Source organism: Crotalus tigris, unplaced genomic scaffold (genome assembly GCF_016545835.1).
Source record: "Crotalus tigris isolate CLP2741 ecotype Arizona unplaced genomic scaffold, ASM1654583v1 scf7180000021296.432647, whole genome shotgun sequence".
Lineage (NCBI taxonomy): Eukaryota > Metazoa > Chordata > Lepidosauria > Squamata > Viperidae > Crotalus > Crotalus tigris.
Genome location: NW_024098441.1, coordinates 415,001 through 432,647, shown reverse-complemented (window position 1 = coordinate 432,647; position 17,647 = coordinate 415,001). Strand labels below are relative to the sequence as shown.

General features: G+C 40.5%; 1 protein-coding gene and 1 long non-coding RNA gene across 2 annotated transcripts; one reads left to right on the top strand and one right to left on the bottom strand.

The window, feature by feature from the left end:
- Positions 1-1,371: 1,371 nt before the first annotated feature.
- On the bottom strand, positions 1,372-4,490 carry LOC120320286. Its single transcript, XR_005559938.1, has 3 exons — positions 4,212-4,490; positions 2,517-2,608; positions 1,372-1,559 (listed from the first exon to the last, which is right to left on the bottom strand). It is a non-coding gene; the product is annotated as an uncharacterized LOC120320286 (long non-coding RNA).
- Positions 4,491-10,207: 5,717 nt separating this feature from the next.
- Positions 10,208-14,880, top strand: LOC120320287 (proto-oncogene Mas-like). Its single transcript, XM_039369883.1, is given in 3 exon segments — positions 10,208-10,211; positions 11,211-11,259; positions 13,083-14,880. Coding segments are annotated over 3 exon segments (942 nt in total). The 3' UTR covers positions 13,972-14,880.
- The last annotated feature ends 2,767 nt before the right edge of the window (positions 14,881-17,647 follow it).

Genomic DNA, 17,647 nt, shown 5'->3' with positions numbered 1-17,647 from the left:
TTTCTTGATTAGGTATTTTTTGGTCTTCTTCTTCTTCTTCAGCTTTCTTTCTTTCATCTGTTCTAGCTTGCTTGCATGTGATCTTAACTTGCTGATCTTATTTTCTAGTCTAACCTTCCATTTTTGTGGTGCACTGTTTGTTTTTCTTCTTTGTTGATTTTGCATCCCAGGTATTCAGTTATAACTGCAGCTGTGCTGTACATTAGTTTGTTTGTTTCTTGCAGTGAATTGGTGCTTATACTTGCTATTGCAGTATTTGCATCTTTTAATGCTTGTGCTAGCTGTTTCTTTGGAACAAGCTTCAATGCAGGCAGCCTTATTCTGTTGTTTTTGTGCTGTTCTAGATGCTCAATTATTCTTTGTTTCAATTCTTTTATTTCTTTAGTTAGAGGGTTTTGTTCTTCCTGAGGAAGAGGTGCCTGGTTTCCAAATGATAACAGTTGTATATCTCTACTGGATTCTTTCACTGCCAACTCCCCCTGGTTTGCCTCTACATTCTGAATTACTTCTTGTAAGGCTTTGATTTCTTTGCCCTGGGTAAACCTTTGCAGTTCGTCCAATTCTGTTTCTGTAAATACTTTATTTCGTGTTATAAATCGGCGTTGATCTGCTAGTCTCTGTTCTGTTATTTCTGGTTCTGGATGTTGTTCTTTCCAGAATTCGTGCATTCGTTTTAGATATCCTCGTCTTGTTGGACTTGATCTGTAGTAACAGATCATTATTTCTTTGTTTTCCATCACTGTGTATCTGCGACGGGTAAACACCTTTTCTTCCAGTAGTTCTGCAGCTGCTGGCCCTGGTTGCTCAGCCAACAGTCCTGAGTCCTGTAACCCATTTTTCACCAGATATCCAGGAACTCCAATATCTATCGCGGACCTTGTTAACCCGGGCGACGTCCGAGCCGGTATGGCATTCTGCAATTTACGTCTCACCATATTTTTTATGGGAGAGACACTCTTTGTCTGACTACTCTGATGAGACCTGTCCAGTATGGTTGAACCTCTGGCATAGCTCTCATCTTCCTCAGAGTACACAAGCCCCACAACCCCGTCAAGGTAGTGCCTCACTGGTGGTTTTATTACTATTATTATTATTATTATTATTATTATTATTATTATTATGACCCAGGAAAGATTCTCTCCTTAGGTGTCCATGGTGGTCCATTGTCATCCACCCCTTCTTTTCTTCAGAAAAATCATCATCTTTGCATTATGTGGGGCACCAAATTCACATCTGCTCTCAAAATGTTGATGATCTGCTCTTCTGGGAACTTTGTCCATTGTCTGTTGCCTGCACTGAATCCAAACATCCTCGTTGGGTCTCTTGGGAATCTGTCCAAAGTGGGTTAAGAGCAAGCTGAATTGAGCAATTTCTATCCATCCTTACCAGAAGCCTCCATGGGCAGAGCAGAGGAGCAATTTTCCTTTTAGAATGTTATGAAACACTTAGAAGGCTAATTACATTCCTGCAAAGCAAATACTTTGTACTATAATGTACTTACCCATCTGGGTATTCAGATGTAACATTATAGAAGCCACTTCCACTAAAGTCATCATCATCTAAGGAAGCAATTATATTAAGTCAAGATTAAGATCAATAAAAGCAGGCAGCAAAAATGCTAATGTGTTTTAGATTTAAAAAGTTCTTCCATACAGATTTGTGTCTTTCTGAATGCAGTGTTTGTGCATAAATTAAATAATCCCCAATGTTGTTGTTTTTTTACTGCAGTTGCCCAGATAGTCATTAGTCAATGATTAACGTGGTCCTCTCTAAGCTGCTCCAGAATTATAATTCATTCAAAAATGCTCATTTTGAAAAATCAACTATTTCTCCATCCTTGTTTTCCCCACATTTTCAGAAATGCTTCTAGGCCTCCAATCACATTTTTTTTTTCTTAATGTTCTCTTGAAGAACAAAGAGGTTGATTTCAACTCTTGTGTCCTTCTGGGATGGTATTGTCTGAGCAAGTGGCAGGTATCAATGTGTTCATATTCTTAAATGTTCCATAAGAGTTTCTGAATAATTCCATCAGAAGCCATTTTTGTAAAAGCACCCTCTGAATGTTTGCAAAATGCCAATGCCTGCCCCATAACCCCAGGAGGTGGAGAAAGCACAGGGAGTCATGAACTGGTAGTAGAATTTGAATTTTGGAATAAGTTTATGAAGCATTATGAATACTATTTTTTCATAAATAGCACCCACAAGGAAAGAGAGATGATAGATAGATAGATAGATAGATAGATAGATAGATAGATAGATAGATAGATAGATAGATAGATAGACAGACAGGTAGGTAGTAGGTAGGTAGATAGATAGATAGATAGATAGATAGATAGATAGATAGATAGATAAACTTTTTGTCATTTTTTTACTGTGGGCACAATGACACACATTAAAAATGAAATTTAGTTGCTTGATCTCAAAGTGTATACATATATAACACACATTTAAACATACTATGAGATGATATCTAATATATGAGATGATATCTAATATAATTTACGTGCTGTTCCTACCTTCTATGTAATTAAATTCTTCCATTGTGCAAAATTGTTGTTTGTCTGTTTGGGGAAATTCAGATCCAAGTTAAGGAGGACAATTCAAGACACTACAATTTAAGAAGAAATACAATTATTTAAAAAAAGTCAACTTGACTGAAAAAAAAGTCAAAATAACATAAAGAACTCTGTTCTTAGATTCAACTTCAAAACCATGGCTAGTTTGCCGTCTTCAGAAAACACATGTAATCCTTCCTAGCTCTAAAACAATCAATCAAAATTCATTTAAAGCCCACGACCGAAGGCTGTCGAAAAACCATCAACACAAGGAGAAACTTCCTGACAGTTAGAACAATTAACCAGTGGAATAACCTGCCTCCAGAAGTGGTGAATGCTTCAACAGTGGAAGTTTTTAAGAAGAGACTGGACAGCCATTTCTCTGAAATGGTATAGGGTTTCCTGCCTGAGCAGGGGGTTGGACTAGATGACCTCCAAGTTCTCTTCCAATATCATCATCATCATTATCATCATCATTACAATAGAATGATCATAACAAAGGAATTTTAATGAGTTAAAAACTATGTTATTTCATCAAGTCATCTGAATAAAAACTGTTTGAGATGTCTTCGCATTTGGTTATGAGTGAGAAATATATAACCAGAAAAAAAAAACAAGAGAAAAAGGAACTTTCCTGTAAAGCTGTCAAAGATGGAGGTCTTGTCATTGATCATCAAGATTAACATCAGTGAGACAGTCCAAACAAGGTGCTCAGACTACGAATATTAATTCTAATACTAATCTTTATTGTGAGGTTCCCTTTTTCCAATCATAACACCAACAAGACAAGACAACAACTATAAACAAAGGATTAAAAATTGTGAGAAAATCTTTAAAAAGGTAGTAGATAACAATTAATAACTCGAGAATAGGTATAAGTGCTAGGTATAATGCCAGAAAAAAAGTTGAAAAACAAAGCATATAGTTGATTTTACATGTGATAATAGCGGCAAGAATCCTATTCGCACAATATGGGAAAAATGAAGAAATACCATCAGAGGAAGAAATAATTTAAAAAAATATTAGAACGTGCAGAAATGGACAGACTTACTTTGAGCTTGAAAGGAAAAGAAGAAACAGAATATTTTCAAACTAGGGACTTATTTTATCAATGGCTGGAGAAAAGAATAAAGGATGGGGAATTAAATTTGTATTAGTGAATGATAAACTCAGACAACACGTTTGTTGAATAAATACTCCTGAATTGTATGAAAAAAATTAATAAAAACTTTACAAAAAAAGTAACTTGAGAAGAATATATATATATATGTATGTATGTATGTATGTATGTATGTATGTATGTATGTATGTTAAATTTAGATTTTTGCCGATAAAGAATTAAAGGGAGACCAGTATAACAATTTTGAGCTATTTAGCTGTCATCAGCTAGCCATGCCCTTCTGAGATTCGAACCTGGGCCGCTTGCACTTTATATATATATAAAGATTTATTGGAATCAGAGATAATAGAACATGTCACATTATTCTGAAATAAAATTGCTGCTAAATTGAGTTCTGTTATTTGCCAGAGGATCCTGCAAGACTTGCTGATCCCATCCTGATGGTTTCCAAAGCCTATCCTGAACTCAAAAAAAAAAGGAGTACTTTGTAAATAACAATTACTGCATGAGAAGCTTTGCTTTTACTATTAACCTACCTGGTGATGATAGGAAGAATCTCCAGAGCAGACCAGCAGAATCTCAAGGATGATATTCTCGCTGGCCTCTATTTGATGGAGTTAGTTCCTTCTTCCGAGAAAGGGGAATTGAATTGGACCAACCTGCAAACTTTCTGGGGAAGGAAAAAAAGAACTTGTGCAATAGGCGTCTCTGACTTTTGCAACTTAAAGTGTTATCGCAGACAAGAGGCAAAGGAAATGCTAAAAATATGACCATATCAAAGGGATAGAGGAGTTTTAAGGTCACGAATTGAGATTCGGAATCACACGGTGACTTATGATATGAGAAATGGAAAGCTAACATAGCTTTCCAGAATCCTCTTGTTAGAACTGACATACTTAGAATTCGGGATAGATATAAAACAAGGACAAGATATGAAAACAAAGTACTGGAACATACCAATGGTCTTAAACATCAGGGTTGTCCTTCCTGATCACGTTGTTCTAATATTTAAGAGACCAGCTGTGGATCATACAGGAAACACAGGCTTGAAAGATGAGTGTTTTTTCCTGCCCATGTGAGATATATCAGATATGAGACATGCTTGTTTTACTGATAAAAAATGGCTGTTATGGAACATCTGCTAGTTTTGATTACCTTTAAAATCACATGATACTTTTTTTGGTAAGGAATGGTATAAAAACGTTGGAAAGCTTTTTTCCTTGTCACTTGATTTGGGAACTGTATAACCCCAAGGAGTCTATTCAGTACAGAATAAAATGTGTTTCATGTCCACCTTGGATGTGATTTGTTGAACTATAGATGCCAGGCAACCAACATCCTGTATTTCAAGAACTATAGATGCCAGGCAACCAACATCCTGTATTGGAACAGCAACCTTTGATCTTGCTCCATCTAGATCAGTCTAAGAGGAAGTCCCTTCTATTCACTGAATTTCTGATTTTTGATCTGAAGTCCAGAATCAAACATGCATTTGCACCCTGGAAAAAATGATCAAAATAGTAAATGCTTGCACTATTTCCTGGAGTCATTTTGAAAGCAAGGATTGGTTATTGTTTTTTTAAATAATAATAATAACAACAACAACAACATAACACCCCGGACTTAACAATTGTCAATAAGAAAGACAAAAAAGTCTGGATAGTGGACGTGGCAATGCCTGGAGACGGCAGAATAGGCAAGAAAGAACTGGAGAAGATAACAAAATACAAAGGCCTACAAATAGAAATAAAAAGACTGTGGCAAAAGCAAGCAAGGGTAGTACCAATAGTAATAGGCTCCTTGGGTGCAATCCCAAAACAACTGGAGCACCACTTGAACACCATTGGCATTGACGAATTCGCTATTAGTCAATTGCAAAAGGTGGCTTTACTAGGAACTGCTTCCATCCTGCGACAATATTTGTAATATCTGTAATATCTGTAATACAACTATAGATCCACATTTGCCTACCCCAGGTCCTGTGCGATGATCCGTAGTAGTAGTAGCAGTAGTAGTAGTAGTAGTAAAGTTGGAAGGGACTTTGGAGGTCATCTAGTCCAACCCCCTGCTCAGGCAGGAAACGCTATACCATTTCAGACAAATGGCTGTCCAGTCTCTCCTTAAAAACTTCCAGTGTTGGAGCATTCCCCGCTTCTGGAGGCAGGTTATTCCACTGATCAATTGTTCTAACTCTCAGGAAGTTTCTCCTTAGTTCTAGGTTGCTTCTCTTCTTGATGAGTTTCCATCCGTTGCTTCTTGTCCTGCCTTCAGGAGCTTTGGAGAATAGCTTCACCCCCTCTTCTTTGGGGCAGCCCCTGAGATATTGGTACACTGCTATCATGTCCCCCCTCATCCTTTTCATTTCTTGTAAATCACCATGTGAATCAGATCTCAATTCATGGCCTTTTAAATCCTGTGACTCTTTGATATGATCGTTTCTTTAAGCACCTCCTTTGCATCTTGTGTGGAAAAACAGCTTAAGTTACAAAAGTCAGAGATCCAAATGATAGAAGTAAAAGAAAGATCTTCAAAATTTAATACTGAAAGAGAAATTTAAAATTGAATTTGCTGCCGTGGAAATATACTGAGTAGAGAAGCTATGGTGGGAAAGAGGAAAGGTTAACATAAAGAAAGGAGGTAAAGGAAATATGTAGGCAAAAATAGCTGGGTCTTAAGAGTGGGAAAAGGAAGAAGAAAACATCTGTAATAGAAGATAACTAGCAAAACAGGAAAGAACCTATTTTTCTAAGAAGTCATAAAAAGGGGGCCGAATTCAGGCAACTGAGCATGCACAATTAATTGATTAATATTAACTGACACACCTTGCATAAATTATCTCCTAATTTTAATGTACAATAAACGAAACAAAAGGTCTTCACTGTGTCTTGGCTGGTTATTGGTCAGGCGAGCTTGCCTCTGGTCACGAAGGAAAGTAGCAAGGCGCACATAACACATATTACGCAAGTTCCTTTTTCTCTTTCTGAGAAAGATTGCAGCTCGGTTCAGCTCAATTCCCCTTTCTCACTGTGACTGCCTCAAGGGCGAAACATCTGGATTCACAGAAAAACATCTCCGCCTTCCCTTCTGAAAAAAAGAAAACTAGCTGGTCCTCTCTGGAGATGCTTCCTTTCTTCACCAGTTATGTCAGCAGTAAAGACCAGAGTTTTTGTGGTGGTCATTGTTCTTCGCAAAGTACTCGTTTTTGAGATCAGGATAAGACTTGGAAATCTTCAGGATGGGATCAGCAAATTTGACAGGATCCCCTAGCCAATAATGGGACTCAACTTCAATTTCAATTCAGAAGAGAGCTGGAAGGGATCTTGAAGGTTTTCTAGTCCAACCGCCTGCTCAAGCAGGAAACCCTACACCAGTGATGGTGAACATTTTCGAGACCGAGTGCCCAAACCACAACCCCACACCCACTTATTTATTGCAAAATGCCGGGGCTTCATCAGCATTGTCGTGCCCGCAGGGGGGAGGGGGGCATGGCCCACTAGGTGACCATGGCTGTGGTGGTCACAGCAGACTGGGGGGGCATGGCTGGGGTGGCCATGACCACCTTGATGTTGCTTGTGGAGGTGATGCCTATGGGGACCGGGCAGGGTTGGGGGAGATCCAGGGGGTCTCTGGTGGGTGGGGTGGTAGGCAGAAGGTTCATACTATGGGGTGAGGCAGGGGGCAGTGTGGGGTGCCATTACCGCAGGGCAAGGTAAGGCGAGGCGAGGTGAGACAGCAGCAGCCCCATTGGCCCCTGCACTCAGAGGTCAGCGAGTGTATGGGGACCAACAGTGTCCATCAACAGCCACAGCCTTCTGGCCCCTTGATGGACGCACTCTGGGGCTCCACAGTCCACTGCCAACACCAGGCCAGCCCTCCAGCAGCAGGCAAAGTAGGGAAGGGGAAAGGTGCATGATGCAGACCACTGGACACACCTACTCTGTCCCATCTGTTTCTGCTTGCGGTTGGAGAGCAGGTTGCTGCTGGTCATCTCGGCCCCCTCACAGATCTTGCCCTTGGCCCATGCATGGAGCCTGTTCCCTTTGCACACCAGACACATCTTGGCCCCACCACGGGATGCCACCGCCAGCAGCTCGTGCAGGTCCATTAGGCCACCACCCCGAGCAGCATCCCAAACCAGCACAAAGGAGGCGAAGCAGCCAGCTAGCAAGCTCGAGTAGAGGTGGTAGAACACACTCATGCCCAACAAGCCAAAGGCCACTCCAAGTAGGGAAAGCCAGTTCCCCATCGGCGCCATGCTCCCCCCCCCATCCCAGCTAGGATTGTGTGCCTCCCTCATCTCTACTGGGCCCGAGCGGCCATGACACCGATGGGGATCTGGCTTTCCCCGCTCAGGGTGGCCTTTTGCCTGGTGGCCGGGGCCATGCTCTACCATCTCTACATGGGGCTTCCTAGCCGACCACTTCACCTCCTTGCTACGCTAATGGGTTTCTCTGTGTGTGCTTGGGCTAATCTTGTTAGTTTTTACATTGTTTCTGTCAGGTGGGTATTTCCGCAGCCTCTAATCCAGTCGAGTTTTTTTATTGTTTACACAAAGTGCATGTTTTGTGTTTCTTGTCCCCAAGGCCATTTCCTTTGGCTAAATAGTTCTTGGCTGTCTGCCCAGAATTACATAGGGTGAGGGAGGAAGAGCAAGAGAGAAAAAAAAACCCTCTTCTTTGGTACTTTTAAATTTCAGCTTGACTTATCCTTTCTTGTAAAGGGAAATGGCTGTTTCCTTGAGGCATTTTCTTTCCCCCGTGTTTCCTGGACGAATCTAAATTTCTAACAGCTAGTTTCTGGGTCTGGGTTCCTTTTGAGATTTTTCTATTACTCCTTTTTGGAAGATCTGATTGTGCAGTATTTCTAAAGAAAATATTCTTCTGTCTCAGGGGTTTAGGTTGGTTAGCCCCCCAAATACTGGAATAATACTATCATGTCTCCCTTAGTCCTTCTTTTCTCTTGACGTTTTCCAAGGCAGCAGATGGTAGGAAACGAAACACTGGATGGAAATTAATCAAGGAGAGAAGCAACCTGGAATCAAGGAGAAACTTCCTAACAGCGAGGACAATTAACCAGTGGAACAGAAGCTGCCTTCCAAAATCGTGGGCGCTCCATCACTGGAGGTTTCAAAGAAGAGATTGGACAGTCACTTGTCTGAAATTGTATTTATAGGTCTTCTGCTTGAGCAGTAAGTTGGATTAGAAGATCCCAAGTTTCCTCCCAGCTCTATTCTGACTGACTGATTGCTCCAGGATTTTTGAAAGATATGGTGCAATGGTTCTGACATAATATCTGCCAGCATCTTCAGAACTCTGGGATGTAATCCATCAGATCCTGGTGATTTATATTTGTCAAGAAGAGACAGGTGTTCTTTTACCATATAAGGAACGGTTGCTAGAATTAGGTATGTCTAGTTTAACGAAGAGAAGGACAAGGGGGGACATGATAGCAGTGTTCCATTATCTCAGGGGCTGCCCCAAAGAAGAAGGAGTCAAGTTATTTTCCAAAGCATCTGAAGGTAGGACAAGAAGCAACAGGTGGAAACTAACCAAGGAGAGAAGCAACCTAGAACTAAGGAGAAACTTCCTGACAGTGAGAACAATTAATCAGTGGAACCGCCTGCCTCCAGAAGCAGTAAATGCTCCAACACTGGAAGTTTTTAAGAAGAGACTGGACAGCCATTTGTCCAAAATGGTAAAGGGTTTCCTGCCTGAGCAGGGGGTTGGACTAGATGACCTCCAAGGTCCCTTCCAACTTTACTACTATTACTATTACCATTTTCTTGCTTATTTTAATTTTAATTTTTAGTCTGTCCTTTAGGGTTAGGTTTTTGGTTGGTTGGGCTATAGTTTCTTTTTGCGTGAAGACTAATGCAAAAAATTAAGAGTTAAGCAGCTCTGCTTTCTCTCTGTTGCTTCTTAACTTGACTCTTAAATCTATCCAGCTATAGCAGGTTCTATTCTCACGCTAATGATTGTTAGCTGCTAACTTTTTTAATATTTTCCATTTTTAAAATTCATGTTTTGTACTTAACTGTACTGCGTTTCTGCTCTTTTGTATTGCGTTTGAGCTTGGCCTGTAAATAAATTCTGATTGCTTGATTGAAAGCTAGGAAGGGTTATTATGCCTGTTTTGTGAGGACAAAGGAATTTGAATTCCCTAAGAGCCCAAATCCTTTAATCATTTTGACAATCAGAAAAAAAAAATCGAGTTTGCTTGCTTTTGATCATTGCATTTCCTCTTAATTTACAGTGCCCCAGATTGTCCACCTTATCCATGGAGTTGAATGTTTCTAAGCAAGAAAACGACATTTTTTGCACAATGGAGCAGCAATTTAATTATTCATATGGTATGAACAGCGTATTATATATAATTTCCTTTCCTTTGTGGGTGCTACTGATAACTAAAACCTCAAGGGTTTATAATGCTTTGTGAGCTTATTCCCAAAATGAAATTTTAGCAGCAAATCACAAGTCACTCCTCTCCCATGCCTCCTGGAATTAAGCTTGCATTGATATTTTGAAGATATTCCATGGGTACGTCCACAAAATGTCTCCTAAGCAATTTTTTTTTCATAAAATAGTTTTCATGGGGAATGTAACTATTGAAAGAAAAGTCTTCATCGTGATTCAGTCCAAGCTGGGAATAAACATGGTGACTGCTTTAGAAAGAAGGTTGCAGTTTATTGAAGAGGAGAGCTGGATAACAAAGATGGCTCTGGCAGAAAAAAAAGTGAGCACATGTAGGGAGTGGGTTTTTATACCCGCTTGAGCCTTTTGTTTGGAGTTGTTTCCTGTTTCTGTTTGAGGCTCTTTCCTGTGTCATGTATTTTGACCTGTGTCCCTTTGGCATCTGTGAGTTAATCCTATTATATCATGTCTTAGACTTTGGGTGGGGTATGTAGATTTTAGGTGTCTTTGTCTTCTTAATCTTCTAGCTCCAATCTTCCTGGAGTTACATCTGCATTTCTATAGAACTGGTTTCTGCTTGGGGGAGGGAGACAGAAAAACTGGGCATCCTTTTCTGCCTCTTTAAGATCCTTTCAGGAAATATATTTTTCTGCCCTTTTAATATTTCCTTCTCTGGGGGGCTCTTTTCCCACATAAGAATGTTAACATGGTGTTATCTGCCATTTCCTATACACAACATCATCCCAGAATTGTCCTTTGAAAAGACACAAGGGATGAAGTCAATCTCCATGTACTTTAAGATTTTTTTTTTAAGTGACTTGAAGCCCAGAAGCATTTCTGAAAATGAAGGAAAAACAAGGGTGGGAAGAAAATTTTCCCTTTGAAGATGATTTTTTTTTAATTAATTACCAGGTTAAATATTTCTGGGGCAAGGACCTTAGTAAGCACCACCAAAACTGATTTTTCACCAGCGGCTCTCTGGGGTGACCACAGGAAAAATTATTGAGGATTCTTTTATTTATCTATACACAGACACAGAGACATAAAAACAAATTTGTAACTTTGGAAGATGTTTCCAAAATATATGTTTATTTTGACACTAATCATGATCTTTCTGTAACTTAGATTTAAATAACACAAGAGGCTTTGGTGCGTGGCTAACCTACTATTACTTGTAAGTATTTTATGATGCAAAATATTGTTTTGGAAGGAATTAAATTAGCTTTTGAATCGTTTCATCACATTCCAAAGGAAAATTCATCCTCTGCTCTGCTCATTGGAGCTGCTGGAATAGGAGCCTCTTCTGAAGGATGGAGACTGCCCAACTCAGCTTGTTTTTAACCCACTTTGGGTGAATGTCCAGAGACATCAGATTCCCAAGTGATTCAATGAAGATTTTTAGAGTAGAGTGGAGTGGAGTGGAGTGGAGTGGAATAGAATAGAATAGAATAGAATAGAATAGAATAGAATAGAATAGAATAGAATAGAATAGAATAGAATAGACTAGAATAGAAAATATGGAATGGAATAGAATAGAATAGAATAGAATAGAATAGAATAGAATAGAATAGAATAGAATAGAATAGAATAGAATGGAATGGAATAGAATAGAATAGAATAGAGCTGGAAGGGACCTTGGAGGTCTTCTATTCCCTGCTCAAGCAGGAGGACTTATACCATCTCAGACAAGTGATTGTCCAGTCTCTTTTTAAAAACTTCTAGCAATGGAGCACCCACGATTTCTGGAGGCAAGCTGTTCCACTGGTTGATTGTCCTCACTGTCAGGAAGTTTCTCCTTAATTTTAGGTTGCTTCTCTCCTTGATCAGTTTTCAACCATTGTCCCTCGTCCTTCCCTCTGGTGCTTTGGTGAACAACCTAGCCCCCTCTGCCTTGTGGCAGCTCCTCAGATACTGGAACACTGTTATCATGTCTCCCCTATTTCTTCTTTTCTTTTGACTAGCCAAACCCAAGTCCCGTAGCCGTTCTTTGTATGTTTTAGTCTCCAGACCTTTGATCATCTTAGTTCCTCTTCTCTGATTTTTTTCCAAACTCTCCACATCTTCTTTGTGATGTGGTGACCAAAATTGGCTGCAGTATTCCAGGTGTGGTCTTACTAGAGCTTTATAAAGTGGTACTAGTACTTCACGGGATCTTGATTCTTTGCCTCTGTTTATACAACCCAGGACTGTATTAGCTTTTTTGGCTGCTGCTGCACACTGCTGGCTCATAGTTAAGTGATCATCCACCAGGACTTAGATTTAGAGTAGGTGGCAGACAAGGGATAAAGCTCCCCAGTGAGTGGCTGATCTCCATTTGAGAATTACTAGGGAACCTCACTGATGAGTTGCATGAAGTTACTAGAGTTTTGATAACTACAGATTCTGATCTCCTAAAGGAAAGATGCTGTAGCACCAAATAAATAAATAAGAACTCTGAGGATGAAATAGTTACTATTAGGTACCTCACCTGTTTAGGGGACTGGAGGCTAAAACATGTAAGGAACGGCTGCTGGAATTGGGTATGTCTAGTTTAATGAAGAGAAGGATGAGGGGGGACATGATAGCAGTGTTCCAATATCCCAGGGGCTGCCCCAAAGAAGAGGGAGTCAAGCTATTCTCCAAAGTGCCTGCAGGCAGGACAAGAAGCAATGGATGGAAACTGATCAAGGAAAGAAGCAACCTGGAACTAAGGAGAAATTTCCAGACAGTGAGAACAATTAACCAGGGGAACAACTTGCCTCCAGAAGTTGTGAATGCTCCAACACTGGAAGTTTTTAAGAAGAGACTGGACAGCCATTTGTCTGAAATGGTATAGGGTTTCCTGCCTGAGCAGGGGGTTGGACTAGATGACTTCCAAGGTCTCTTCCAACTCTTCTACTACTACTACTACTACTACTACTACTACTACTACTACTACTACTACTACTACTATTATTTCAGCATTCAAGGATTTCTGAAACAAGGACTGATTTTCTTTTTTGTTTTTTGTGTTAACAGGAGTCATGGCTGGGAAGAATATTTAAGAGCTACTCCTACGCTTGATGTTTTAACACGAAACCTCATCAACGGCTCCATTGCCATTGTTTGTATTTTAGGCCTGATTGGAAATGGAGCAACAATTTATTTTTTAGCCTGTTCCATTAAGAGGAATTCTTTCACCACTTTCAGCCTGAATCTCTCTATCGCTGATTCGGGGGGCCTCACATTCTTTATTATTACAGCTATATTTGTGGCTGTTTTAACTCTCCATGAAACGACGAAACTTCTGGCAGTTTTTTTCTTGTTATTTTTTGAGCTTTTTCTCTTCACCTATTCTGCCAGCCAGTTTCTGCTGACGGCCATCAGCCTGGACAGGTGTGTGGCAGTCCTCTTCCCACTCTGGCATCGCTGCCATCGTCCTCCATATCTGTCCACCCTGGTTTGTTGCCTCATCTGGATCCTCTCCTTCCTGCTCTCTGCGGTGCACTTCATTCTCCACCAGACCAACAGCTCTGAAAGTTCACCTTTCCTTTATCAGCTGATTGTGAATGGTTTACTTTGTACCCCACTCATGGTTGTGTCTATTGGGACTCTCTTGATTCATATAAGGTCTAAATCACAACGCAATCAAAGGAAACCGCTCTCCGTTATCCTGCTGGCTCTCCTTTGCTTCCTCCTTTTTTCTCTTCCAATGGATGCCTTGTATGTCATTGAATATTTTGGTTCCTATAATCCCCTCCTCGTGACCGTTGGGATAGGATGTGCTGCTCTCAATAGCAGCATCAACCCCCTGCTTTATTTCTTTGTTGGGAGGAAGAAAAGAGGAAAGGACCAGCCAAGAGCATCATACAAGATTGCTCTGCAAAGAGTCTTCAAGGATGAATAGTAGGGCAGCCTGGAAGAATAGCAAGCTGCAAAGGAAGAACTTTCGTGAAGTTTTACTATCACTGTACATTCACGCTTGATAGCCATAAATAATATGTGCATTCATTTAAATCCTGAAACTCTCCATTGCTAATTTTGGGGTCCTCGCATCCCTCATTATGGCAGCTATATTTGTGAGGGTGTCAACTCTTTATAAAAAAAAACTTGCATTGTCCAAACCTTTTTCTTCTTGTTTTTTGAGTTCATTTCCTTCACCTATTCTGCTAGCCAGTTTCTGCTGACGGACATCAGCCTGGACAGGTGTGTTTGTCCTCTTCCCACTCTGGCATCACTGCCATCACCTGCCATATCTCGTCACTCTTGTTTGTGGCCCCATCTGGATCCTCTCCTTCTTGCTCTCTGCAGTGCACTTCATTCTCCACCAGAACAGAGGCTCTGGAAGTTCACCTTTGCTTTACCAGCTTATTGTGAATGGCTTATTTTGTACGCCTCTCATGGTTTTGTCTACTGTGAGCCTCTGGATTCACATGAGGTCTAAATCGCAACACAATCAAAGGAAGTTCCTCACCACCATCTTGCTGGCTCTCCTCTTCTTCCTCCTTTTTTCTCTCCCAAAGTATGCCTCATATGTCATTTATTATTTCAGTTTCCCTCATCCCGTCCTCTTGACAATTGGAATAGGAAGTGCTACTCTCAAGAGCAGCATCAACCCACTCCTTTATTTCTTAGTGGGGAGGAAGCAGAGGGGAAAGAGTCAGCCCAGAACATCCTTGAAGGTGGCTCTTCAAAGAGTCTTCAAGAATGAGCAGCAAACATGAAAGAGCACCAGTTGTATGTATGTCTGGTTGGAGGCTAGAAATAATAGAGGAGAATAAATATGGAAAGGTCAAAAGTGAAAATATGTGTATAATAATGTATAATAATAATAATATGAATTATTCTTAGTAAGAAATAGAGCATGAAGGAAGAAAAATGTAAATAAGAAATAATGGGGCTATAAGGACAAATATTTAAAGAAGAATAAGGGGGAAATGTAAATATTAGATTATCGTTACGTAATTGCTGTAAAAAAAAGGAGTATATATTGTGTGTGTATGTGTGTTATGTTTTGCTTTGTTCTGTTTTGTCTTGTTGGTTAAAAATAAAAATTAGTTTTTTAAAAAAAGAGCACCAGTTGTGAAGCATCAATACCATTGTTTATCTGAGTCATAAATGATACATTGTGCAGTAAGAACATGCAAAATTAATGTAATTTAGGAAACCAAACAGCAAAATTTGGAAACCATGCAGTATATGGAGCTCCATTTCCATCCGTCCTGTTTGCCGTCATTCGCGGCCTAGAGACTAAGATGGATGATCTGAAACTTGAGCTGGCCATGAACAAGGAGTGTATATATCAGAGGTGGTGACCATTTGAAAGCTGTATGCAATGAAATTTCTTTTTGATGTATACTGATTGGTGTACATTCAGAGTGATAATAAAGTTATTGTTGTTATTATTGTTGTTGTTGTTGTTATTGATCATCGCACAGTCAGCCAGATATTTAGACTGGATTTGGCATTTTTGTCTACCTATCAAGTCCTTAACAAGCACCTGGGGTAGGCAAATGTGGATGTTTGATGGTATTACAGATATCGTCGCAGGATGGAAGCAATTCCTAGTAAGGCCACCTTTTGCAATTGACTAATGGTGAATTTGTCAATGCCAATGGTGTTCAAGTGGTGCTCCAGTTGTTTTGGGATTGCACCCAAGGAGCCTATTACTATTGGTACTGCCCTTGCTTGCTTTTGCCACAGTCTTTCTATTTCTATTTGTAGGTCTTTGTATCTTGTTATCTTCTCCAGTTCTTTCTCATCTATTCTGCTGTCTCCAGCTTGCCTCCAGAAGTTGTGGATGCTCCATCACTGGAGACTTTTAAGAAGAGACTGGACAGCCGCTTGTATGGAATGCTATAATGCAGTGATAGCGAACCTTTTAGAGACCGAGTGCCCAAACTGCAACTCAAAACCCACTTATGTATCGTCGGGTGTCAGGTGGGCATGGCCCATTGGGTGGGTGTGGCCCATTGGGTGGGCGTGTCTGCGGTGGTATCAGCAAACTGGATGGGACTAAAAAGTTCAATCAATCAATTCCAATTTTGCGAGATTTTTTTTTTCCCGCAAGAAGTTGAAATTGATCGATTGATTGAACGCTCTTTTTTTTGCACATGGTGGTGGAGGCCTAAAGCGAAAAGGTTTTATAAAACTCAGCTGAAGGCCTAGGATTGGGATGACGGTGCACGTGCCCACAGAGAGGGCTCTGAATGCCACTTGTGGCACGCGTGCCATAGGTTCCCCACCACGGCTATAGTGTCTCCTGCTTGAGCAGGGGGTTGGACTAGAAGACTTCCAAGATCCCTTCCAGCTTTATTCTGATTGATTGATTGATTGATGATCCATGAGAACGCTGTCCATCTTCTCCACGTTATGCATGATTTTATTGGCTGAGAACTACAGGTAGTCCTCAACTTACTGCCATTCGTTTAGCAACCATCTGAAGTTGTAACGGTGCTAAACAAGTGGTATTTACAACTGATCCTTGATCTCCCAGCTCTTCCAACATCACCACCACCCCGCCATCATTTGGACCCTGTGTTGTGTAGGAGAAAATTGCACAATAAGGAGCCTCCAAGCCCCCCTTAAACAAGCCCTAAACAATATCAGCAGGAGAAATCTGAAGGGAATTTTCAAGCAGCCTAACATGGAAAATCTGAACCTGTTTTCACAACATATTCGGAAATGGAGAACCTCAAAGGCCACGGTTGTCACAGGAGAACTCTGATGAAATGCACCAGAGACAAAGACTTCTTACTTGGAACCGCAGAATAATAAACCTGGCAATCCTTGGCTTTTGTGAATCTTTGTTTCTCTTAGAGGGAGCATTGCAAGTTTGATTTCCTTTTTAAAAACATCAGAAGAACCAAGGCACATGGTTCAATAAAGGAGAATAGAGAAGAAGAAGAAGAAGAAGAAGAAGAAGAAGAAGAAGAAGAAGAAGAAGAAGAAGAAGAAGAAGAAGAAGAAGAAGAAGAAGAAGAAGAAGAAGAAGAAGAAGAAGAAGAAGAAGAAGAAGAAGAAGAAGAAGAAGAAGAAGAAGAAGAAGAAGAAGAAGAAGAAGAGAAGAAGAAGAAAGTTGGAAGGGACCTTGGAGGGCATCAAGTCCAACCCCCTGCTCAGGGTTGGAATGAGGGGTCCTTGGTGCTCTCTGAGCTTGGTAGTTTTCTTGCAGATGTTTCGTTACCCAAACTAGGTTACATCAATAGTGCTAAAAGGAAGAGGGTTTGCGAGGAGGAGGAGGAGGAGGAGGAGGAGGAGGAGGAGGAGGAGGAGAAGAAGAAGAAGAAGAAGAAGAAGAAGAAGAAGAGAAGAAGAAGAAGAAGAAGAAGAAGAAGAAGAAGAAGAAGAAGAAGAAGAAGAAGAAGAAGAACAACAACAACAACAACAACAACAACAACAACAACAACTGTGTGGTCGTTGGTGCTCTCTGAGCTTGGTAGTTTTCTTGCAGATGTTTCATTACCAAACTAGATTACATCAACAGTTCTAAAAGGAAGAAGTTTTGTGGAGAGGAGGAGGAGGAGGAGAATTGTGTGGACCTTGGTGCTCTCTGAGCTTGGTAGTTTTCTTGCAGACATTTTGTTACCCAAACTAGGTTACAT